The sequence below is a fragment of the Plecotus auritus genome, assembly GCF_963455305.1.
Source record: "Plecotus auritus genome assembly, chromosome: 7".
NCBI classification, from domain to species: domain Eukaryota; kingdom Metazoa; phylum Chordata; class Mammalia; order Chiroptera; family Vespertilionidae; genus Plecotus; species Plecotus auritus.
The window spans coordinates 43,596,513-43,621,915 of NC_137774.1; the positions used below are offsets into that span (position 1 = coordinate 43,596,513).

General features: G+C 47.1%; 1 protein-coding gene across 1 annotated transcript; it reads left to right on the top strand.

Moving 5' to 3' along the window:
* Nucleotides 1-21,049: 21,049 nt before the first annotated feature.
* On the top strand, nucleotides 21,050-24,169 carry LOC308254529 (phosphofurin acidic cluster sorting protein 2-like; the record flags this gene model as incomplete). The annotated part of the gene is made up of 2 exons (XM_080680664.1): nucleotides 21,050-22,102; nucleotides 22,694-24,169. Exons 1-2 carry the CDS (start codon nucleotides 21,062-21,064, stop codon nucleotides 24,167-24,169), a joined length of 2,517 nt encoding a protein of 838 aa, XP_080536790.1. The 5' UTR covers nucleotides 21,050-21,061.
* Between the last annotated feature and the right edge of the window lie 1,234 nt (nucleotides 24,170-25,403).

Genomic DNA, 25,403 nt, shown 5'->3' on the forward strand with positions numbered 1-25,403 from the left:
TTGGCCAGATTTGCAGGCTATTGTTGGCTCGGGCCTGTGGATGCTCCCCATCTTTGTGAGCTGGAGTGTGCCAAGCCTTCAAAAAACAGTCTGAGCTTTGGCTTGGGGTGCTGAGGGTGCTGTTATCATCCTCCATGTCTGGGCCACTGTCACTGGGGTTTTGCAGTGTGTTAAATAGAAGGTCCCGGTCCTCATCCAACTCAGGGACATTTTCTGCTGTGTCCTGCTCAAGTCCACAGCCTCCTCTAACACTTCGAACTTTCCCAGCCATGCCACAACTTTCTTTTTGATATTTTGTGTCCTGGTAATGGACGTCTTTCCTAATATCCATGGCCTCTGCTTCTTGGGCATCTGTATGTCAATCCTCTCCTCAGCCAAGTCTGGCCCATAGATGGCATTGTTGCTGGCCTGTTGCTCAGAGGTGAAGCTCTGATATAGCCCCTTGGAGTAGTTAACCTTTTACTTAGCCTTGCATCTGGCCTGTATGGCATTGTCTTTCTGGTGGATGGGCTGGCTTGACAGGGAGCAGATCCAGAATTCGGCCATGTTGGCAGAAGCCTCCTTGATGCTGCTGCAGAGGCACAGCCCCTGGCCACCCTTGAGGGGTTGATGCCTGACCTTGGCCATGTGGATGGCGCCCACAGGGAGTGTCTTGTAGATCCAGATGGTCTGGTTCTTAAAGCGCTTCCTCCAGCGCAACAGGACCTGTAGGTTGTTGCCTTCTCTCTTGAGGAAGTGGGGGTCCTGCAGTAAGGTCAGCCCCAAGTCTGTCTCCAGTTGTCCACTGGGGAACAGCACACTCACGTAGGATGTGTTTGTAGCCCTGCATCTTCATGGTGATCACCATTGATATGAGGTTGAAGCCCTGCAACTTCATGGCAATCATCAGGGAGATGAGGTCCTTCTCCAGCTCTTTGAAGACCACCATCTTCACTAAGGTCATGTTGCACAACGTGGGCACGAATCTGAGGCTGGGGCTATCCAACTCCCGAGTAGCAAACAGGTTCTTGGGCATTGGTGTGCTGAGCCTGGGCACGGGGCTGGGGGTGCAGGGGGTTGTGGAGACCAGGACTGTGGGCATCAAGGAAGCTGCAGCTGCTTGCCCCATACAGGTCCTTTCTGTATTCTGGGGTGATGGTTTCTTTTCCTTTGTTGGGACAGAGGAGATACATTCCGTCAGGGGCAGCTTATGAACTGCCAGGTGGGTTGGGGGCTGTAGTGCAGACCGAACCCCTAAGCACTCAGTGATTATTGTCAGGAGGTGGGACACGAGTGATCCAAGGACAGTGTGTGTGAAAAGGGACCACATGACTAGGTCAGGGAAGGCCTGTGTGGTGTTCTTGCAAACTCAGAGACCTAAAGTTATCACAAAGGATGTTCTGAAATGAAAACTTTTAAACTAAAAGCAGTTTATGGTGGGTAGTCATGTCCTAGACTGGCATCTTCCCTGACTAAGGTCAATTTTTACCTTAACTGAGCCTGTCTATTGTCTTTTGGCACCTACAATAACATATCTTTGGAATGTCAAAGGAATTTCCCTTTTTCCGGACCCTTCAAAGCATAGGCAATGCTCTGTGAAGACCACAAATCCCCTCATTGTTACCGAGTTAATTGTTGACTTGTAACTATCCTATATCCACCTATGTAAAAGAAGTATGTCTGTGGCATTTTACTCTTTATGCAGTCACGGAGGATTCCACACTTTGATTTCTCTGGGATCCTAATGTATCACCACTGGATTTCATGTTACCAACATATAACTCCTGTTTTGATTGTAATGTATAAAATGAGGTGCAAAATTGCCATTCTCCAGAGCATTATCTCAATCTGCTGAGATTTTCTTCCCTCGAATTGTTGATAGCTGGGCTTAAATAAACTCACAAAAGTTCTTCACAGGTTTGAGTGTTTCTTACTTTGACATTTACTTGGTGTAGTGGGTCAGGATTCCAAAGAAGCTCATCATGGACCATACTGTGGACCTGGTGTTAGGATTCAACAAAAGACCCATTGAACCCACTGGTTCCCCACCCATCCGGTGAACCTGGGTGAGTTGTGTCTTAAATCCAGGACTTTTCCCTTGCTTGTGGTAGAGAGCTAGATTTGTTTGATCTGCATTTTTAAACACTCCAGGTGGAACTAAGATTAAGGGCTGAGGGATCTTAGGCTAAGACAAGACAGTAGGAAAAAAATGGGTGGCTGGTTTTAAATTGTGGCTTTCCAATAGGAATTGCTTTCTGATAATTTGAGGAAAAAACACACCTTTGTTGTGTAAATTAGAGTTGAATTCAATCAGCTCCAAAAATACAGGGGCATGTCCTTCCTCCAGCCCAAGTATCAGCTATTCTTAGTTGACTAAGAATCTCTGTGGAGGTGTCAGGTCATTCCTTATGACATGCAGGAGCCCCAAAGCAAAATTTCAGCTCAACTGCAATTAAAGTGACTCGTTCTTGTGGGGGATTACCCGTAAGGTTTGGTGACCACTCCCTGAACCCTCTGGTTGTTTTAGACAGCAGGGAGATAAACTGAGGCACATCAAAGGGTGGAATGTGATTTTCAGGGTGAGAGCCTCATGGAACTCAACCCATAAGCAACACATGTTGACCAACTACATTATATAACAATCCTAGAAACGTTGCTCAGAATCGGCAGATATCAGAAAACATACACACACACACACACACACACACACACAACTACAAAACAACAACAAAACACATCTAAAATAAACAGGGGAAGTTGTGCCTACAAGGTCAGGAGATCTTAGATCCCAGCCCTCATTAATACTCCTGATAGGAAGCTTTTATTTGCAAGTGCTTTACAGAAATGGGAAGATTTAACTAGAAAATATCCACCTAAAAATGGCCCAAATACAGTTGTCTTTGTGTGCCTAAATTCATTTTTTGACATGCAATAAGAATTAGAAAAATGCAAGCTCTTACATTAAACTGAATGAATGAATGGAAACATATCTTGATTTGGAAACAAGGAGATTCTAAGGAGGAGTGCTAATACATTCTTTTAAAAACAATTAAGGAATTAGAAATTTTAGAGACTGTCTCTGAACTCTTATGCAGCCAATAAATGCCAACACCCCATTCTTCTGCCTTCTCTAGCTCCCCCACTATATCCTTCACCCTTTCCCTTCCCTTCTTCCTTCCCCTCCACTACCACTCCCTACTGACTTAAGGAATATTGAGAATAGGAATTCCAACAGCTCCTTTTGGAGAAATGCTTATCTCAGCAAGAGAGGATCCAGCAATTGTTCCTGATTTTCTCAGTGACCCTGATGGGTTCACAAAGGCATTTACCTGTTAGGATATGTAATCCTGGCTATTCTAACTGATTCCAATGAATATAGCTAATGGTTTCTGCCAGCAAATGCAACACAATTTCTTAATAAAGTTTGCAAGAAAATTCCTGTAGAAAAATCTGTCCACTGTTAGAATCATAAGAAACTGAAATAAGATGTAGAAAAAGGGCGGGGGGGAGGGGGGGGGCAAAAACAACCATCGGGTTGATCCAAGGGTGTTTCCCCTTCTCACTGATAGTTTGGGAGAAGTTGAAATTATCATAGAAACAGGAGTCACTAAGACCCCTATAGATACTGGGGCTACTTTATTTGTTCCTAACCACATCCAACTAATTGTATTCTCCTTCAGAGTAAAGCTTCTGTGCAAATGGCAGGAATATTTAACCAATGTCTGTTTTTAATCAAAACCTGTTTCGAACCTGGGAATGTTATAGCCATATTAGCAAATATACATCTTTGCTCATCAAATCTGCCCCAATTCAACTTATAGGGAGAGGTGTTTTGTTTGTTTATTTGTTTGTTTTATGAAATTAGTGATACCCACACATAATTTTTCCAGAAGAGTAATGTGTATTTAGAAATAAATGAACAAGATACTGAGCCCAACAGAGCCTGAAATGAACCCAGTGGTGTGTCCTCAAAGTTGGGGTCCTGGCTGCACCCAGGTTTCCTCAGAGGCTCTGGAAGAGGATCTGCTGGTGGAGTCATGGACAGACATAGAGAGGCATGGGGGCGATGGTGAACATTCAGCAGGCAAGATGAGCATTTGGCCAGTATTTGTCTGAAAAGGAGCCCAGAGTTGGAACCGCATACGTGCACCTCTGTCCTATACCCACCCAGGGTGGAGGGAGCTGGGCCCCTTTGTTCTGAGCTCAGGCTTATGCAGTTCTGAACCCAACCCTCAATGGAAAATTGGGAAACTGGTGTCCACAGAGTGGCAGATATTACCTAATGTTCATGACATTCAGAGTCCAGAGTTCAGGAATGTTCAGACCTTCCAGGCCAAGGCTCCCACCTTTCTGACAGAGTTGGTCTGGACGTTAGAAATCCTGACATACTGGACAGCTCCTGCCTGTTCCTCTGTTTCTAGGGGTCAGGGGACACTTTTTTTTTTTTAACTAAGAGGAATTTTTGTATTATTTTATTATGGTTTAAAGCATAACATATGTTTCCTTTTCCCCCCATGAGCCCCTCCCCGGCCACTTCCACCCCCCAGCAAATGCCCCCACCACCTCAGTGTCCCTGTCCATTGGTTCTGCTTATATGCATGCATACAAGTCCTTTGGTTGATCTCTTACTCTACCCCTGACTCTCCCCTGCCTTCCCACTGAGGTTTGAGGGTCTGTTTGATGCTTCTCTGTCTCTGAATCTATTTTTGTTCATCAGTTTATGTTGTTCATTATATTCGAAAAGTGAGTGTGATCATGTGATATTTATCTTTCTCCAACTGGCTTATTTCACTTAGCATAATGCTCTCCATGTCTTCCAAGCTGTTGTGAATGGTAGGAGTTCTTTCTTTTTTACAGCAGCATAGTATTCCATTGTGTAGATGTACCACAGTTTTTTCTACTCATCTGCTGATGGGCACTTAGGCTGATGGGCATTTAGGCTGTTTCCAAATCTTAGCTATTGTGCTGGTATGAACATAGGGTTGCATATATCCTTTCTGATTGGTGTTTCTGATTTCTTGGGATATATTCCTAGAAGTGGAATTACTGGGTCAAATGGGAGTTTCATTTTTAATATTTTAAAGAAACTCCATACTGTTTTCCACAGTGGCTGCACCAATCTGCATTCCCACCAGCAGTGCACGAGGGTTCCTTTATCTCCACATCCTCACCAGCATTTGTCCTTTCTTGATTTGTTGGTGATAGCCATTCTGACAGATGTGAAATGGTATCTCATTGTGTTTTTAAAAAATATATTTTTATTGATTTCAGAGAGAGATAGAAACATCAATGATGAAAGAATCATTGATTGGTTGCCTCCTGCATGACCCCTAATGGGTCCGATCCCCAAACCTGGGCATGTGCCCTTGACCGGAATCGAACCTGGGACCTTTCAATCCATAGGCCAACACTCTATCCACTGAGCCAAACCGGCTAGGGCGGTGGTCGGCAAACTCATTAGTCAACAGAGGCATGCATATGGGCATGACCGGTGGGTACAGACAGCAGGGGGTTGGTGGCATGTGTGGGGAGGGGGGATGAGGACAAATATGTGATATCTTAATCAATAAAGAAATTAAAAATAAAATAAAATAAAATAAAATAAAATAAAATAAAAATGCACCCCCCCAAAAAAAACAAACAGAGCCAAATATCAACAGTACAACGATTGAAATTTCTTTTGAGAGCCAAATTTTTTAAACTTAAACTTCTTCTAATGCCACTTCTTCAAAATAGACTAACCCAGGCCGTGGTATTTTGTTGAAGAGCCCCACTCAAGGGGCCAAAGAGCCGCATGTGGCTTGCGAGCCGCAGTTTGCCGAACATGGGGCTAGGGCCCTCATTGTTTTGATTTGCAACTCTCAGGTGATTAATGACTTTGAGCATGTTTTCATAAGGCCATGAGACATATGAAAACAGATTTTTTTTTTTGTGACTAACAAAAAGAATTTTATTAAACTCACTGAAGTCACATGTCCACATATAGCCATCCTCACTGTGGCCAGGTCAGTTCGATATGCTGATACCTCCACTCTGGGGCCCTGAGCCACACTCCCTAGAACCACCTGGATGTGGGAATTGGCAGCTGTTAGAAAGAAGGAAATGGATGTCATGTCCACCACAGGCCATTGTCAAATAAAACATTGATTTCTGGTTTCCACTCCGACATATAAGAGCTTGGAAGTCCTTACTCTCATCCTTACAAGAAGAAAAAAGATGAACAATCCAAAACAACAGGAACTCTTTTTAGATCCATCAGATCATTGAAATCACATGGCTGGAAATTAACCTTTGCTGCTGCAAACCACTGAGATTCAGGCCTCCTTTAACTCAATACAACCTAGCACTAGCACGTGTGTGTGTGTGTGTGTGTGTGTGTGTGTGTGTGTGTGTGTGTGTGTTGTTATGCCCAGATTTCGTGATTCCCAAAAACCACGAGGGAGCCGAGTCCGATGCAAAAGCAAAGAGCCTTTTAATCAAGCTAGCTCGAGCTCAGTCCCACACACACACACACCGGCGCAGCGGCGAGGTGGAGAGAGAGAGAGAGCGCGAGCGTCAGCCCCCAAACGCGCTGATTTATAGGGGGCCTGGGAGAGGTAGGAGGGGTGAGGTAGTGTCGCCTCCGCTGATTGGTCGGGATCAGGTTGCACATGGGGGCAGGGCGCGGATTACCTTCCCCTTGCATTTCTATTGGCTAATTCAAAGGTGTGGGTTGGGCTCTTGGAGAGGTTCTAGGGCGGGAACCTGACTCCACGAGGTAGAAGACATGGAACAAAAGGAACATGGAGTCTCCCCGCCCTTTCATTCCCCCCTTGTCTTGAAACTTACAGGCCCAATCATGGGTCGGTTTGTATTTCTACTGAACAACATTCCTGGGTCACGAGGGTACACCATCCCAAATTCCCTGCACTGATAAAACTGGAGTCCCCAAGTCTTCCCGGATCACAGATGGGTCCGCTGACTGGACGTGAGTGTGATGGACCCAGGTCGCCACACCGTCTACCTTGAGAGCGGTGGGGGTCGTCAGCACCACAACGTAGGGACCCTTCCAACGTGGCTCGAGGGTCTCCCGGCGGTGTCTCTTGACGTGGACCCAGTCCCCGGGCTTATGCTGATGAGGAGTCGGGGCTGGGCCGGTCTGTCTCCGTCTCGTAGATAGCGCTGGGGCGTGGCCAAATGTCCTCGTGCACCCTCTGGAGCCCTCTCAAGGAAAGAAACAGTTCTTGACTTTCAAATTCTGTAAGAAATTCGGCTTTAAGGTTAGGGATAATAGGGGGTGGCCGGACAAACATGATCTCATAAGGAGTAAAACCCAGGGTGTAGGGGGAGTTCCTAACCCGGTAAAGGAGAGCCACCCAGTCCCCGCCAGTCTCCATGGTCAATTTGGTCAGGGTCTCTTTTAGAGTTCTATTCATCCTTTCTACTTGCCCTGAGCTTTGGGGCCTATAAGCGCAATGCAATTTCCAATTTGCCCCAATGGCCTTGGCCACTGCCTGCGTTACCTGCGAGACAAAAGCTGGTCCATTGTCTGACCCTATCTCAGCGGGAAAACCTTACCTGGGCAAGATGTCTTCCAGCATATACCATCACCCCGTCTCCTCCTTTGCTTGGGGAAGCTTCCTAATGTGCTGTAACTCCTCCAGGGAATATCCTGGATGAACTGGCAGAACTGGGTCTCCTGGGTCTGGGAGCTGTAAGGCCATGGTGGGGATCGGAGAAATGGCTACTGCCTTGGCCTCCTGGTCAGCCCTGCGGTTTCCTCTTGCCACTGGGTTGTCAGCCTTCTGGTGTCCTTGGCAGTGTATGATGGCCAGTTTGGCAGGGAGCCATAAGGCTGAGAGTAAGTCGAGTATCTCCTGTTTATTCTTTATAGTCCGCCCCTCTGCTGTTAGTAGCCCTCTCTCTTGGTAGATTGCCCCATGAACATGAGCGGTGGCGAACGCATACCAGCTGTCTGTGTAGATGTTGAGCCTCTTTCCAGCTCCCAGTGTCAGGGCCTTGGTGAGGGCCACAAGCTCTGCTCTCTGGGCTGATGTCCCGGAGGCAGAGCCTCTGCCCATACAGTGTCCGTTTCAGTGTCTACAGCTGCACCCGCATACCTGCTCCCGTCCCGTACAAACCGCTTTCCATCCGTGAACCAGGTGACGTCTGCATCTGGAAGGGGCTGGTCGGTCAGGTTCTTCCGGAGCCCATTCACTTGCTCTAGGATTCCCAGGTCCTCGTGCAGGGCCTCGTCGAAGATGGTGGGCGAGTTCTTGAACCCGAGGCAACCGAGTCGACGTCAGTTGTCCGCTGTAGCCCTCTATTGGAGAGGCTTTTTGGTGAAGCCGGTACTCATCCTCCAGCCTTATGGTCAGGACCTGAATGGGGTGGCCCTTGCCTTCAGTAACCTGAGGCCCCCCTTGTCTGAAAGTTATCTGAGCTCCGATCTTAGTGAGCAAGTCTCGTCCTAACAGTGGGTAGGGGCATTCCGGAATTACCATCAAAGAGTGGGATACCCGGCCCGTCCCTAAATCCACCATTCTTCGGGTAGTCCATGAATACTGGCTCATACCAGTTGCTCCTTGTACCCAAGACTTGTTAATTTTCCTTGAGGCGTACAGAGGACCGAGTGTTGCGCTCCGGTGTAGACAAGGAAGTCAATGGAGGTCCCCTCCACTCTAAGAGTTACCCTGGGCTCGGGGAGGGGGTCCGAACCCCGACTCCCCTAATCACTCAGTTCATCTAGCTCCAGGACCTTCACTCGATCCGCTTCGCCTCCCTTTTTGCTGGCCCTTTTCGGACACTCTTGTTTCCAGTGCCCTATCTCCCTACAGTAAGCACACTGATCTTTCTGCAGCTTCCGCCTCCCGCCCCGGGTGGTCCCCTTACCGTCCTCCTGGTTGCTGGCGAGTCGGCGGAGACAGCGGTTCCGTTCCTCGGAAGAGTCCGCGGTGGTGGTGAGCAGGATCTTAGCTAGGTCTCGGGTTTGTTTGCTGCTCGCAGCCGCCGCAGCGTGAGCCTGCCTTTCTTCCGGGGGCTCCCTGTTATTATACACCTTCTTGGCTACCTCCAGTAGGTCCTTTAAACTCTTCTCCCCCAGCCTATCTACTTTTTGCAGTTTCTTTTTAATATCCGCAGCCGATTGGTTTACAAAGCTTATGATCACAGCTGCCTTGTTTTCAGGAGCTTCTGGATTCATGGGGGTGTAGGTGCGGTATGCCTCCATGATCCGTTCTAAAAAGACAGCTGGAGACTCATCCCTTTCCTGCTTAACATTCCCTACCTTGGCCAAATTAGTTGGCTTTCTAGCAGCCATTCGGAGACCCCCCATTAGAGTCTGGCGGTAGACCCGGAGCCTCTCCTTACCTTCTGCCGTGTTGAAATCCCATTCAGGCCTAGTTAAGGGAAAAGAGACATCTATCTGGACTGGGTTGGTGGTTGGGTTCCCGTCCACGCCTGGAACCACTTTCCGGGCCTCATTGAGGATTCTTTCCCTCTCCTCAGTTGTGAACAGGACCTGTAAAAGCTGTTGGCAGTCATCCCACATGGGCTGGTGGGTGAAAAGGACAGAATCTAACAGAGCAATAAGCCCTGCTGGCTTCTCAGAGAACTTAGGATTCTGAGACTTCCAGTTGTAAAGGTCACTAGTGGCGAAAGGCCAGTAGTGATGGGGTTGATTGCCATCTGCATCTGGGAGCCCACTGGAACCGTAGACGCTCCCGGAACTCCGCCCCCAGCCGCTCCCGGAACTCTGCTCCCCGTGGCATCCGCTTCCCCTCGCATGGGAGGATCAACCCCCTGTGGACTCCTAGGGGCCTGATATGAGGGAGGAAAGATTAGTTCCTCTTCAGTTCCCCCCTGAAAGACAGGGTAGAGGGGAGCTGATGGCGGGGTGAGATCCTTCATCTTCACCTTCTCCGTTTCCTGCAAAGCAAGTATGGGTTTCAGCTCCAGGGGGCGCGGGGACAGAAAGGGCTTAAGCCAGGAGGGTGGATCTTCCATGAGGTCCTGCCAAGTAATAATGTAAGGGAGTTGATCAGGATGTCCCTTCTTGGGCTGAGAGACGATGTCCCTCACCCGGTGGATGGTGGGGAGGTCGAAGGTCCCCTCCAGCGGCCACCTGACACTAAAAGTCGGCCACTCCCTAGAAAAAAAGTTTACCACCGGCCCTTCCGGACCTCTACACTGAGGTTGCTAGTTCTTCCCTTAACCTCTTTGAAATGATCAACCATAATGCTTAAAGGAGTGGTTTGAGTCTGTCCCATAATGTCCGTCAAGAGAGTCCACAAAACAAAACAGAAAAACACAGACACAGACAAACAAAGGGCCCTTGAGACAAGCTTCCCAACGCAAATCCGTTGGAACAAAACTGACAAAACCGAAAGTGCGGACGACGGCCTCACGCCGATCGGTGGGAGCGACCCACCTCGTCCCAGAGGCTTGAGGGGAATACACATCCCTCCTGAAGGAGGATCGGGACGTCTCCCGATTCCTCCCGCCCGTGGTCCTCCGGTGCGTCCACCTAGACCGCTTCGGGCACTGCCAGAGATCCAGAAATGAGCTCACACAAAAGAGACAAGGAACAGACAGACACCTACCGTGGCCAGTCAGACTCTACGGATCGGGGGTCCCTTGAGGTTCTTGGGGATCCCGGACGAGCCCCCAAATGTTATGCCCAGATTTCGTGATTCCCAAAAACCACGAGGGAGCCGAGTCCGATGCAAAAGCAAAGAGCCTTTTAATCGAGCTAGCTCGAGCTCAGTCCCACACACACACACACCGGCGCAGCGGCGAGGTGGAGAGAGAGAGAGCGAGCGTCAGCCCCCAAACGCGCTGATTTATAGGGGGCCTGGGAGAGGTAGGAGGGGTGAGGTAGTGTCGCCTCCGCTGATTGGTCGGGATCAGGTTGCACATGGGGGCAGGGCGCGGATTACCTTCCCCTTGCATTTCTATTGGCTAATTCAAAGGTGTGGGTTGGGCTCTTGGAGAGGTTCTAGGGCGGGAACCTGACTCCACGAGGTAGAAGACATGGAACAAAAGGAACATGGAGTCTCCCCGCCCTTTCAGTGTGTGTGTGTGTGCGCGCGCGCAAATGATTTTGGGTGAAATTAGAAGAAAAGCAGACACCGAGGAGGTGTCAATAGGAAGAAAAAGGAGGTTGGAGGCACTTCTGCCTTGTGACAGTCCTCCTCCTACTTGATAGCTACTCCCCCTCATGAGCCTGAACATCGCTAAGAAGCACATGCTGCAATAACCCATTGGGCAGGCAGGGGAGAGACAGGCTCTGACAGGTACAATGACTTATCCAGGATCAAGAAGAGGTAAGAATGAGGGGTTGAGTCTGAGCTCAGGTCTGTCTCCTCAAATCTGGGACCCTGGCTGCAGCCAGACCTTAATGGCTATGGAGAGGGGTGTGTTGGTGTCACTGTGTACACTGTTGGTATTCCATGGAGAAGGTGAGTGAGCAGTCAGCAGCCCACAGGACTATCTATAGTTGTTATTAGGTGAGGGGTGTCGGGGGGGGTGGCAATCCCAGGAAATGAGGTCACTTCCTAATAGAACTTGGAACCCCCGTAACCAGGCACCCACTTTCTAGCAACTGCCCAACCGCCACTCACTTGGCAAGAGCCAGTTGACAGTTCAACATGTTCTCTTGTTGTGTTTCCAGTTATCAGGGCTCTGGTTCCCGGAGACCCTGCAGTGAGAGTTGTTCCAGACTCTGTAGACGGTTCCACACTCGTGCCCGACATCTCTGGACGTTTTCAAGAAGATCCCGTCAGGTAAGAGAAGGTGGCCTGGGTCAGACCCATTCACGCCAGACCAGCCTCCTTTGTGCTCCATCCCTGAGTAGCCCGCATGCCCCTCCCCTTCATGTGGTGGGAAGAGGGACCTGAAGGGAGAACCCTTCAGGAACATTTTTTAGGGCGGCTGATCACCTAGAGGTCCTGCTGTGATCACACCCCAGGGCAGGGCAGGGCAGGGCAGGCAGTTGGAATGTGGTTCCAGAGGGGTCCCTTATCTGTGCCAATGGAAGTCCTAGCCCTCGAGCTGTCATGCCTTTTCCTCGCCAGTGGAGGTCTCAGCAGATCACACTGTGTGTGTGTCTGGAGTGGAGGGTCACAGAACCAGCAAAACAGGGCTCTGAGGCTTTCCCCCTGGTGACTGGGAACTGTCTTTACAGAGCTCCACACAGGAGAACAGAGAGGAGCTGACAGATGTCGTCCTCAACTCCATGCCCCTGCAGGAGGCACAGGTGCCCCATCCTTCTTCCAGCGTGCAGACCGGCAACAGGGTGAGTGTAGGTGCCCAGTTGACCCAAACGCCAGAACCCCAGGGAGTCAACAGGACTTGGGTTCCAGAAGGTTCCCTGCTACTCCCCTGAGATCCCTCCTAGCATCCAGTTTCCAAAGGAATCTGGGTCCCCATCTTCTCCAGTCAGGAGCTGGGGCCTCCCTGGGCTGCACATAGTACCAGGACGGGGACTGCTTATCACGGCGATCCATGTCTTCATTGCTATGGGACCTGGACCTTATCCCCTTCTGTTGCCATGACAACGGTGCGACCCTGAACACACCACACGTCCTAATATCCAGACCCTCCAGCCCAGGAAAAGCCTCTGTGTCTCATCTTACACTGGGATGTTTTGTCAGAAATCACATGGGTGACACTGTTAATACAGCATGTGCTGTCTGTCCTATGCTAGGCAAATGACCTAAGATACTAATGTGTTTCATATTCCTCGCCTCCAGTTCTACTTTTCCTGCCAAGAACCTTTTCTCTTATCAATGTGAAAAACATTCAAAGCTGTGAAAAAGTTTTGTGTGTTTATTTGAACCAAAGTGTCGACAATTGCCAGGGAGCAAAATCTCAATGGGTTGAGAGAATGCTCCAGAGAATGGCAATTTTGCACCTTATTTTATAAGTTACAAGCAAAGTGCAGACTTATGCGGGTTACATGAAATCCATGGGTGATAGATTAGGCAGAGAGGAGAGCGCAAGGTGTGGAAACTTCTGTGATTGGATCAACGGTAAAATGATAGGCACATACTTCCATAGGTGGATGTAGGATAGTTTCAAGTCAACAATGAACTGAATAACAGCGAAGGGATCCGTGATCTCCGCAGAGCACAGAGTGGTGCCTGTGCTTGAGTTGTCCAAAATAAGGAAGATTCCTTTGATAATCCAAAGATATGTTATCATAGATGTAAAAAGGCAGTACACAGGCTCAGTTAAGGTAAAGATTGACCTTTGTCAGGGAAGATGCCAGACTAGGACATGACTGCCCACCATGAGCTCCTTTTAGTTAGTATTTTAATTTCAGACCATCCTTTGTAGTTACTTAAGTTATCTGAGTTTGCAGGACCTCCACGCAGGACTTTTCTGATCTAGTCAGGTTAGCATGTGGCCCCTTTTTTCGTCCATACATCCTCCTTTTGTTCAAAATCAATTCAAATTATGCATTGATAATCAGTGTTAGTGTTTTGTCTTGCTGAACAATGGACCATTGGGGATGAGGCAAGACTATAACCTTAAATGGTATTCAAGGTGCAATTATTATTCAAAATAAAAAGGCAGGTGAGTGGGAGGCTATGAGATCCTATATGCCTTTGTTAAACAATATTCTGTATCGCCGAAACCGGTTTGGCTCAGTGGATAGAGCATTGGCCTGAGGACTGTAAGGGTCCCAGGTTCGATTCCGGTCAAGGGCATGTACCTTGGTTGCGGGCACATCCCCAGTGGGAGGTGTGCAGGAGGTAGCTGATCGATGTTTCTCTCTCATCGATGTTTCTAGCTCTCTATCCCTCTCCCTTCCTCTCTGTAAAATATCAATAAAATATTTAAAAGAAATATTCTGTATCAATTTTAAATTTTGAGCTACCATGGGCACAGTCCTTTTGCTGCTTATCTTAAGTTTTGGTGTTTTGCATCTAGTATAACATTTACATACCAGGAACAAAAGCAACAGCATTAAAGCAGTAACACCATTTAGGAATAGAAAATGTCTAGTGCTAGACTGAGGGGAATAAGCATCTCAGCCAACCAAAAAACCCTTTGCATGCATTATCATAATTGTTTATTAAGCTAATGATATGTTTTCCTCCTCCATCCACTGCCCCTTGTACTTATGATATGTTTGGCCAGATGAATTAAGACTCTCTACTTTTTCATTATCATAACTGATCATCAGAATGTCATTGTCTAGTGGGTGGGAAAAATTTGCAGGTATCCAAATTCAACTTTTCATATGTAATAAGGGAGAGGCCTGGGGAGATAGATATTGTTTCCTTTAGAAAACCATGAAGAGGGTAATAACAATATAAAATCATTTGATGTACATTTAATCAATAACAATGAAGTGATAAAAGAACAAGTTTTGAGCAGCAGTAATTTGTGAGCATCCAGGCCTTGGCGACTTCTTGGGATAGCTGTCAGCCCCCATGGCCAGTGGTTTCTCATCCTTGAAAAGTCTTTGATCTCCATGGTGGATGGAGGCCAGTGTCAGAGACAGATGTCCATTTGTGGTAGGGCATCTGATAAGGTAACATCCTTTTTAACACGTTGGAAAGAGTCTTTAATTAATGTGTTTCAATAAACAAAAATCTCCTGGTTGTAAGTTTTGGTGTTTGAAGTCTTTGTCTCTTGGGAGTACTGTGAAATGAATGTCACAAATTTATCAGTCCCTATAACCTTCTCAATGAGTCATTGATAGTAATGTAGAATGTCTGCTTTTAGTTTTTCTTATATTTGGAAAACAAAAAGATTTAAAAATAAGCAGTATTTTAAACAGAGTCATATAAACAATAATTATATTCACTTCATTTAGTCCAATACCCATTTTTTTTTGTTTATCCTGATTATTTGCCAGTATTTTTATGAATTCAGTTATTCCTTAGAGTTCTATACATTTTCATTCAGTTCAAAGATATGACCTGCTTAGAAACCTGTAATTTTGAGTAAATCAGAATCCTTTTCATGGATTTTTCTAAAGATGTAACATATTTGAAAATGCATTAGAGTAAAACAATAACTATCTATGAATGACAAAACAAAGTGGCATGGTTATAGATTTGATTATAATGCAATTGATAAAAAAACTCTGCTTGTTTAGTAAGCTATATCATTTTAAGACAATGATTTTTTGAAAATAATAATTACTGTAAAGTGAGAGAGAATAATGTAATATATATATATAAGTACGTATATTTAGATTCAACACATAATTTCAATATAGAAAGAACAAATAATATGTAAGATTTTAAAACATTGTCCATGGCTTCTTGTATTGAGCATTGGGTATAATTCATAAACTTCCAATGTTTGCGCCACAAATATCTGGAGTCTCACTGCCAGACACCCTCACAGGCAACCATCCCTCTTGGCTGGACTGGTGTCACTGACAGTCAACTGTTAACACCTGAGAGTATCCCATTTGAACTTTTCTTTGAATCTTGGTAGATCCCTCAGAGGGCAGGTTGAAATCTTTAGAACATCCATTTTAATAAAAGCATATGTACACAAATAGCACATTTTTATTTTTTAATTTAGCAAAGCTTCCCATGTAATTTCAAGTATATAAAATAGGCCTAATTTAGTTTAAAAACATTGCTTTAATAAGGATAGAGAATAAATCCTTGAGGTATTCCAGGGCCCATTGGAATTAACTCAAAGTCATTCTTTTGTTTAAAAAGTCTCTTAAAATGGAAACTCTGGGAAGGTTGCAAATATACATATACAAAAGCTTATAGACTGGACTTTTTGTAACTCGAAGTAAAGCAAACACAGACTTACGGTAATAACTCTAAAAGACATTAATCACACTAAAAACAGTTTTAATATTAAATATTTTGTCCAGACTACAGAATTCACCTTAATTTACATAAGTATTTAATCTTTTTAGGCCAATAAAAGATTATATGCTAGTAATGCCATCTGGAGGCTGAAAATTCACCACACACATCACATAGATGAACACATATCACATAAAGACCATACACATAATTTGAATTACTAATTTTTACAGAGAAAATGCAAGAATTTTCTTATAAAGTTAAACTTTCACAAAATTTTATAGCCTGTACTGTACCCCTTTTACAAACCTTTCGTCAACTTTCACAAACCTTACCCATTCAGAAATAACTATCCTTATAGAAACTTACATTTGTCCTTTTCCTTCAAATATGACTCCCTATACCTCAAGCCTTCTATTATCATAACTATATAATTTCTTCCAACTTAACTCGAACTTTTAACTCTTAGGAGTCTTAATTTGCAATGATAAGCACAAAAGTGGACAACCAGCATTCCTTAGATTGACGTTGATGAACATATTTTAATCACACTCTCATGTTCAAGAAACACACCTTCAACAAAGCACAAAACATTACATCAACAGCTCCAAATGCATTTTACAGACCTTCTGTAATGAAAAACCCAAAAGCAGGTGAAGTTAAGATTTGCCTAGCAACCAATGTTTCAGTATTTCATGTTATTTCAATCTATCTAGATATTCCATAACTTTCATTAAAACTAAGTTAGAAAGAAATAGTTGAAATAAGCTAAAGTGATTTGTGTAGGTGGGTAAGGTAGTTTTTTCTATTGGGATAAGACATATCTTCCAGAGATTTGTATTTTTAAAAATGGCCTAGACAAGAGGTCTTGGTGAACTCAGGTATTTCCATTTCAAAGGTTCTGGGACTTTGGTTGCATAAAGCCAATTATCTACAAGCCTCTGAAATGAATAGGGGAGGTTTGGCAAGGTCAAAGGACATGGTGGGCTTTGAATTGTTTCTGGAACCAAACCTCTGGCCCCATGAAGACTTCATTTGTAAAACTAGGATAGTCATTTTCAATACTCAGGGTCTGGGTTGCCACCCAAATGTTGGCAAGGGACTGACAAATTCATGCACCCAATTTATATTGCGACCAGGTAGTGTAACAAAAGAAGACTGGATTTCTCTTGAGGGGTCAGGATTAAGTTTCTCCCGTTTGGTAAATATGTACCCAAAAGAGGTACATATTTTGTACCTCAAGTCATTGTGGGCTGGTTCCCCATCTACAGAAAGACATATGAGCAAGCCAAGTGTTAGAGGCATCTCTGCACATTTCTGGGCTGTTTGGGGCCATTCTGAGTAGGGTGAGTACCCTGTTAAGCCATCTCTCAGGCTCTCGTGGAAGTTAATAATGAAAAAAAGGTGATTATCAAATATTTGGTCAGTCTCAAGATCAGTTTCCTCTTGGGAGGTTCCTTTCAAATCATTATTTTCCCTTTTGGTTCAGTATCTGCTTCATTTATTCTAAATATGTATAACTATTCTGGAAAAAGCATATGTGGGATCACTCATTTCATAAAAAAAAAAAAAGAAAAAGAAAAAGAAACCTCAGGTATTAAGTGAATTGGGGCAGATTTGATTAGCAAACCATATATATATATATTTCCGTGACATTTCCTAGTCGGAAGGAAACAGGTTTTGATTAAAAAGCAGACATTTGTACAGGAGGTTTAGTCTGATGGAGAAAGTAATTAGTTGGGTGCGGTTAAGAATAAGTAAAGTAGCCCTAGTATCTACAGGGGCCTTAGTGGCTTCCCTTTTTACGATAATTTCAAATTCTCCCAAAATATCAGTGAGAAGGGGAAACACTCTTGGAGCAACCCTATGCTTGTTTTTGTTTATTAACTTTTTCTTAATCCTATTTCATTTTCCTATCATCCTTAAAGTGGGCAGACTTCTCTACAGGAGTTTCCTTACAACCTCATTAAGTAATTCTGTTGCTGTGTTGCGTTGTACCCCGAATCTCACAAAGACGCCTCAAAAAGTCGAATTATGGAGTCATTTATTAAAGGCCGGCGGCATACGAGAGGCAAAAGCTCCAGATCTCGCAGCCCTGAAAAGCTTGCCACATCTGGCTTATATTGGCAGAATATCACAAAGGTGTCGATTACATCTTTGGGTTTGGAATGAGGAACCTGGTTTGCACAAAGCAGTTACAGAAGTGAAATTGAGCAAGTTAGTTATCTATAGTTTTGGGTCTACGGATCACTGAATCAACAGAAACACATTATCTGGGGCCACTGAGGCAATTTAGAATAATTGTGCTGTCCACATTCCAGGACCACTGAGTCAACCAGAATGCATTATTTGTAGCTACTGAGACAATTTAGGGTAATTGAGCTGTCCTGGTCCCCAGAAGAATGTGCTTCAATAACCAGTGAGATCACAATCAATGGGATATTCAAACCACCATCAATGGAGTGTTAAATCGATTGGGATAGCATACATAAGTTCAGAAAATCAAAATAACTTTTCTATTGTTTTAGCAAGCAAATAAGTACAGAAGCCAAACAGCAGGGTTAAAATATTAAACAGCATTTTTTACCCAAGCATGGTTGCTACCATGCTTCAGCTGGGCTCCCAGAAATCAGGAGTATATTAATTGGAATAGGTTAGAATAGCCAAGATTGCATTTTCTATCAGTTAAATTTCTTTGTGAATCAGTCAGGGCCATAGAGAAAATTGAGAATGATTCCTGGTTCGTCTCTGGCTGAGAGCAGCTTTTCTCCAAAGGGAACTGGTTGAATTCCTATTCTCATTTTCCCTTAAGTCAGTAGGGAGGGGTAGTGGAGGGGACAGAAGGGGAAGGAAGAAGGGAGGGGAAAGAACACGTCTGGACAAGGAAGCTCAGAGAGCAAAAGATGTAGTGGACATGCTAAAGAAGGGGAGAATGGGGTGATAGCATTTATTAGCTTCAGGAGAGTTCAGAGATAGTCTCTACAATTTCTCATTAATTTATTTTTTAAAAGATTTTCTGTGTTTCTCTTTAGAAGCTTTGAATTTCCAAATTAAGATATGCTTCCTGTTCATTCAATCAGTTTCATTTTAGGGCTGACATTTTTCTAGTGTTTTTTTTTTTTTTTTCCTGGAAAAAATTAATTTAGGCACCCAAAGACAACTGCATCTTGGCCATTTTTCAGTTGATATTTTCTTTTAAGTCTTCCCATTTCTGTAAAGCACTGGAAAGTCAAGGCTTCCTATCAGGGGTTAATGAGGGCTGGAGTCTGGGAGTTTCCTGCCTTGGAGGCACAACTTCCCATGTTAATTATAGGTGTGTTTGTTTTCATTGTTTTTGTTGTTATTTTATATCTGCAGAATCTGAGCAAATTTTCTAAGGATGTTATGTAGTGCGTTGAAGCATGCTGCTTATTGCTCCATGATGCTCACACCCCTCAAGTCTCATTCAACCCCCTTATGTGCCTCAGCTTCTCTCCCAGCTATCAAAGCTACCAGAAGGCCTCTAGCCACTTTGGCTCAGTGGGTAGAATGCAGGCCCTTAGAGGTCCTGGGTTTGATGGCAGGTCAAAGGCATGTACCTTGGCTGCAGCTTGATCCCTCACCCTTGTTGGGGTGTGTGTGGGAGGCAACCAATCTATATGTCTCTCTCATTTTCTCTCTCTGTATCTCCCCCTCCCCGTCCAGTCTCTCTAAAAACCAATGGCAAAAATATACTAGAATGAGGGCAAATAAATAAATTAAAAAAAAATAAAACAGCAGGAAGGGCTAGGAATGCTGATGGACCAAACCCTATGGGCTCTCCCCCAGAAGAGCCAGTCAGTTGAATTACAGTTGAGTTGGAATTTCCCTATGGGGCTCCTACTTGGCATGAGGAATGACCTCTGACACCTTGCAAAGATTCTTTTTATTTTTTATTTTTATTGTCTAAAGTTTTACATATGGCTCCTCCCCCAACCTCCATTGACCACCTCCTCCCCTCCCTCCCCAAGCCATTCCCACCCTGGAAAAGCCCCCACCGCCCCAGCATCTGTGTCCATTGGTTATGCTAATATGCATGCATACACGTCCTTAATTGCTTAAGAACAACTGAGATTCGGGTCAGAAGGAGGATGTGCCCTGTTATCTTTGAAGCTGAGCAAATTCAACTGTCACTTATACAGTGAAGGTTTTCTGCTCAGATTCTCAGAAAGCAATTCCAAATGAAAATCCATAATTAAAAGCCAGCTACCCATGTTTCCTCTTGTCTCTCCTTAGACTGGGTTCTGTCAACCCTTAACCTTAATTCCACCTTGAGGATTTAAAAATACAGCTCAAATAAAGTCAGACCCTCTACCACAAGCAAAAGATCTTGGATATAATAGACAACGTAGCCAAATTCACCTGACAGGCAGGGAACTGGCGGGCCCAATGGGCCCTTTGTTAGGTCCTAGCACCGGGTCTGGGTCTGCAGGGCGGTCCTGTGTCAGCTTCTTTGGAATCCTGCCACAGGAAGCAAGTAAATATCAATGTAAGCCGCATTCAACCCTGTGCAGAGTTTCTCTGAGTTTATTGGAGCCCAACTGTCAAGAATGGCCAGAAAACAAAATCTCACTATTTTGAGGTAGTGCTCCAGAGAATGGCAGTATTGCACCTGCTTTTACACATTACAATCAAAAGTGGAGATTTTTGTGGGTTACATGGAATCCATTGCTTAGAGAGGCAGGAGAAAACAAAGCAGGGAAATCTCTGGGATTAGATAAAAACTAAAACGATAGATACATGCCTCTCTTATACAGGTGCCTAGAGGCTAGTTAGCAGTCAGCAATGAACTCAATAGCAATGAGCAGATTTGTGGTGCCTGCAGAGCACAGAGAAGTGCCTGTGCTTGGAGGTGTCCAGAAAAAGGGAAATTCCTTTGACATTCCAAAGGTGTGTTATCCTGGATGCCAAAAGACAATAGACAGGCTCAGTTAAGGTAAAGATTGACCTTTGTCAGGGAAGACGCTGGCCTAGCACATGACCACACACCATAAACTGCTTTTAGATAACAAGTACTGATTTTAGGCCAACTTTGTGGTTAATTTAGGTCTCTGAGTTTGAAAGGCCACCATGCAGGCCTTACCTGTGCTAGTCACAGGCGAGCGTGTGACCATTTTTCATGCACTCTCTCCTTCGATCACTTGTGTCCCATCTCTTGCCACCAATCATGTCCCTCCTTTGTCCCACCACAGGGGGAGAAACCATTAAGTACCTGTATGCTGCAAGCAGCTGCAGCTTCCTCATCACCTGCAGGCCTGGCCCGCTCGCCCACTGTGCTCAACAGCCCAGTGCCCATGAACCTCTTCTCTACCTGGGAGGTGGACTGCTCCAGCCCCAGCTGCGTGCCCAGGTTGTGCAGCCTGACTTTAAAGAAGCTGGTGGTCTTGAAGGAGCTGGAGAAGGAGCTCATCTCCATGGTGATAGCAGTGCAGATGCAGGGCTCCAAGGGCATCTTGAGATCCCACGAGATTGTGCTGCCTACTAGGGGACCAGTGGAGACTGACCTGGTGCTGACCTTCACCCTGCAGTACCCCCACTTCCTCAAGAGAGAAGGCAACAAGCTACAGATCATGCTGCAGCAGAGGAAGTGCCATAACAACCAGATCATCCTGGGCTACAAGACTTTGGCCACAGGTGCCATCCACATGGCCGAAGTGATGCAGCGACCCCCCGAGGGTGGCCAGGTGCTGAGCCTCAGCAGCCGCATCCAGGAGTCCTCCATCAAGGTGGCTGAGATCTGGATCTCCTCCCTGTCCAGTCAGCCCATTTATTACGAGGCTGGCACCATGCAGGCCAGGCCCAAGGACAAGTCCACAGATAGCTACACCGAGGGGAAATCTGAGAGCTTCTCTGAGCTGGAGGCCAGCTACAAGGCGCCACACAGGCAGGACCTGGAAGAAGATGACTTCGACCTGGGGCAGTCCAAGAAGCAGCAGCGATGCATGCAAGGAAACTTGAAGCAGAAAGTCATGGCTCTGCTTCCCGGGTCCAACATGTCGGAAAAGGTCCTAGACTCAGATCAGGACCCTACAGAGCATGTCCCCGAGGTGCAGCAGGACCTGGACCTCCTGTATGACAACCTTGAGAATCCCAGTGACAGTGACCCAGACATAGAGGACGATGGCAGCATCCTCAGCAACACCAAGACCAAGACCAGACAATACTTTGAAGGCCTGGCACACTCCAGCTGGCAGACCGAGATGAGGAGCATACATGGTGCCCAGAGGCAGAAGGAGCCTCCTCGCCTGGCCGACATGCTTGCGAAGGCCCAGGGCCCGGGTAGCAAGCTATTCAGTGGCAGTGTCTCTGACTTGATGGCCTACAGCACCCCCACCACCATGGTGGACAAGACCCGGATCTTCTCCCTATCGAGCCACCCCGTCAACCACCTGGACAGTGCCATGCCAGCCAGCAACAAGGCGGAGTCCACAGATAACTTCTCCGAGGGAGACTCTGAGATCGTCTTCTCTGAGCTGGAGGTCAGCTACAATGCCGCCCACAGGCATGACCTGGACAAGGATGACTTGGGCCTGGAGAAGCCGATAGGAAGAAGGAGGTCCATGACCAGGCAACAGAACTACCAGCAGAAAGTCACAGAGTGGCTGTGCAGGTTTCAAATGACGGAGGAGGTCCTGGACTCAGAGCAGGACCCTGAGGAGCAAGTCCCCGATGTGGACAAAGACCTGGCTCGTCTGTTTTACAGGCTGGTGAACCCCAGCGACAGTAGCTCAGACATGGAAGATGATGACCGTCTCCTAACCCCTCCCATGCCTGAGCTCATGACATACTCTGATAGCCTGTCAAGCAGCCCAGATATGGAGAAGGATGACAGAGTCCAAGGCACCCCAAAGCCCAAGCCCAGGTCATACTTTGAAAGCCTGTCAAGCGACAGTGGCTCCGAATGGGTGGCCCACAGCATGCCCAACCCTGGGGAGCAGTCGGCACAGCCTGAGGACAGCCCGGAGGCAGAGACCTCTGCCCAGGACATGCCTTCTAAGAAGCTGCCATGCAGCAGGCGCACCACCAAGACCGAGTCTCTGGTCATCCCCTCCAGCAGCTCCAAGGGGAAGCAGCCTGCCTGCCGGGGCTGGAGCAGGTCCCTGAATGAGTCGTCCAACAGCCTGATCAAGGAGCGCTGCCCAGTCCCACAGAGCCAATTGCAGGTTCCCAGGAAGACTGTGTACGATCAACTGAACCATATCCTCATCTCCAACGACTGTCTGCCCAAGAATATCATCCTCATCAGCACCTCTGACAGGCAGGGGCAGTTCCTGTCGGACGTCCTGCAGCAGCACACGCTACCCGTAGTGTGCACCTGCTCCATGGTGGATGTCCAGGAGGCCTTCAGTTCCATCATCTCCTGGATACAAAGATACCGCAACTGCCATACTGAGGCCCCGATGCCAGTGAAGATCGCGGTGGCGGGGGCTCAGCACTACTTCAGCACAGTGCTGCGGGTCTTTGTGGAGCATCTGTCCCACCAGAGCCCTGACTGGCTGGGCTACCTGCACTTCCTGATCATCCCGCTGGGTTCCCACCCTGTGGCCAGCTACCTGAGCTCCGTGGATTACCGCTACAACAGCCTCTTCCAGGACCTGGCCTGGCTGGACATGTTCAACAACCTGGAGGCCCAGAGTGCTGTGCAGAACATAGTGTCAAGAATCACAGAGTACATCACAGGGGCCAACTGTGTCCACCAGCTGCCCATCGCAGAGGCCATGCTCATCTCTAAGCCGAAGAGCCCGGGCAAGTTGTCCTCACAGAAGTTCATTCCCTTTGTGGGGGCAGTGAAAGTGGGAAGAGTGCAACCAATTTCAGCCACGTCAGGAGACACAGATGATGCGGTCCCCTCATGCTCCAACGTGCTTTTGTCCACCGCCAGGGAGGCCTCACACAACCCAACCTCCTCCTCATCGGTGAGTGGAGGCCTGTCTTCCCCCAGCCAGGGTGTCAGTGCTGAGCTGATGGAGCTGCAGGTGGATTACTGGATGGCAGCCCAGCCCACAAACAGGAAGAGAAACAGGGAGAAGGAAGACCTTCCTACCACCAAAAACACACTCCAGTGCACCTTCCGGTCTCTCCAGGTCAGCAGGCTGCCCAGCAGTGGCGAGGATGCAGGCACGCCCACAATGTCCATGACTGTGGTCACCAAGGAGAAGAAAAAGAAGGTGCTGTTTTTGCCCAAGAAAGACAAAGGCAAGGACTTGGAGTCCAAAAGCCAGTGCATCCAGGGCATCGGCCGCTTGGTCTGCTCAGCCAAGAACCAGGAGAACAGGCAGCGGGTCCTCATTGATGGCGTGGAGTGGAACGACGTGACGTTCTTCCAGCTGGCAGCCCAGTGGCCTTCCCACGTCAAGCACTTCCCCATCTGCATTTTCGGACACTCCAATTCCACCTTCTAGCCCTGCCCCTCCCCCTGCCCTTCACCCTGCCTGGGCCAAGCCCAGAAGGGCCCAGCTGCCTTTCTGTTAACAGTTCAGTTTACTACAGACACAGACCCTGGAAACACAGAGAAACTGTTTTAAGTTAGAATGTGCGCACAGCCTGGAACCTAAGGGGGTTGTCCCCACTGGGACCCCCAAATTCTCTGTTTAATAACCAGAACATTTCGGCAGCTGGGAGGTCAGGTGGGCACCGTTGAGCTGGAGTATCATGGAAGGTGTGTTTTAGCCTCAGGATCCGCAACACTTTCAGTGAAAAGGGTTCTGGCCTTGGAGACCTGCCCTCCCTGGAAACCAGGGCTCTGCTTAACCCTGGGAGCTGGCTGCAGCCTGTGTTCAGACTCAGAGCTGGGCCACCAGAGGCAAAGGGCTGGCCTCCCTTTGGGGCATCCGGAGCATAATACGGAGGCCGGCCAGCCCAGCCTTGGACCCAGGCTGCCAACTAGCCAAGTGGCCCCAGAACCATCCACTTATGGTTCCCAATGAACTCCCGCCTCACAGGGCAAAATAACAAAAAAGAGCTGCATGGTGCAGACCCACAGGCACACGGGCTGGACAAACCAGTGCCCTCCTTCTTGGGCAGCGACCCACCTTCGTCCCTACCTCTTCATGTTATCACAGAACATTCGCAGCTACCCAACAGGTGTTGGACCAGCTATTGACAAGGTGAGCAACGAGCCTCTCCACAGCAGAATGGTCATTTGGCCACTTGCTGGCTGTGAACTCTCAGATCACTGCATCCCTCTGAGTGTTTGTTTCTAAGAACAGGAGGTGAACCAAGGAGCAACCTCATAGGGTTTTTGTAGGGACCCTGTAGGGTGTTCCCCTAAAGCCTTCTCTGGGAGCCTGGACAGTGGATAGGTCTGTGCTAATTGGTCCTTTTTCTTCCTCATATATGATTCTTCTTGGGGCCTTAGGCTAAGCTCTTTTCTCATGTCACAACGAGCCTGGAGATTCTGTTATTGTGTGAAGCCAGAGCAGAAACCCCACGGGTGAGCAGTGGGGCCCAGGCTAACCCAGCTATCTGTGATGGGGCTGGTTTGGGCTCACTCATTTAGCAAATATGTGAGAAGCCCTGGCAGGTACAGACACGTCTCTAGGCACTGACCATATCCAGTGCACAGAGCAGACCCCAAGCCTGCACTTCAGACCTCCTAGTCCAGAGCGATTCAGTCATACTAGGCTGCACAGGCTC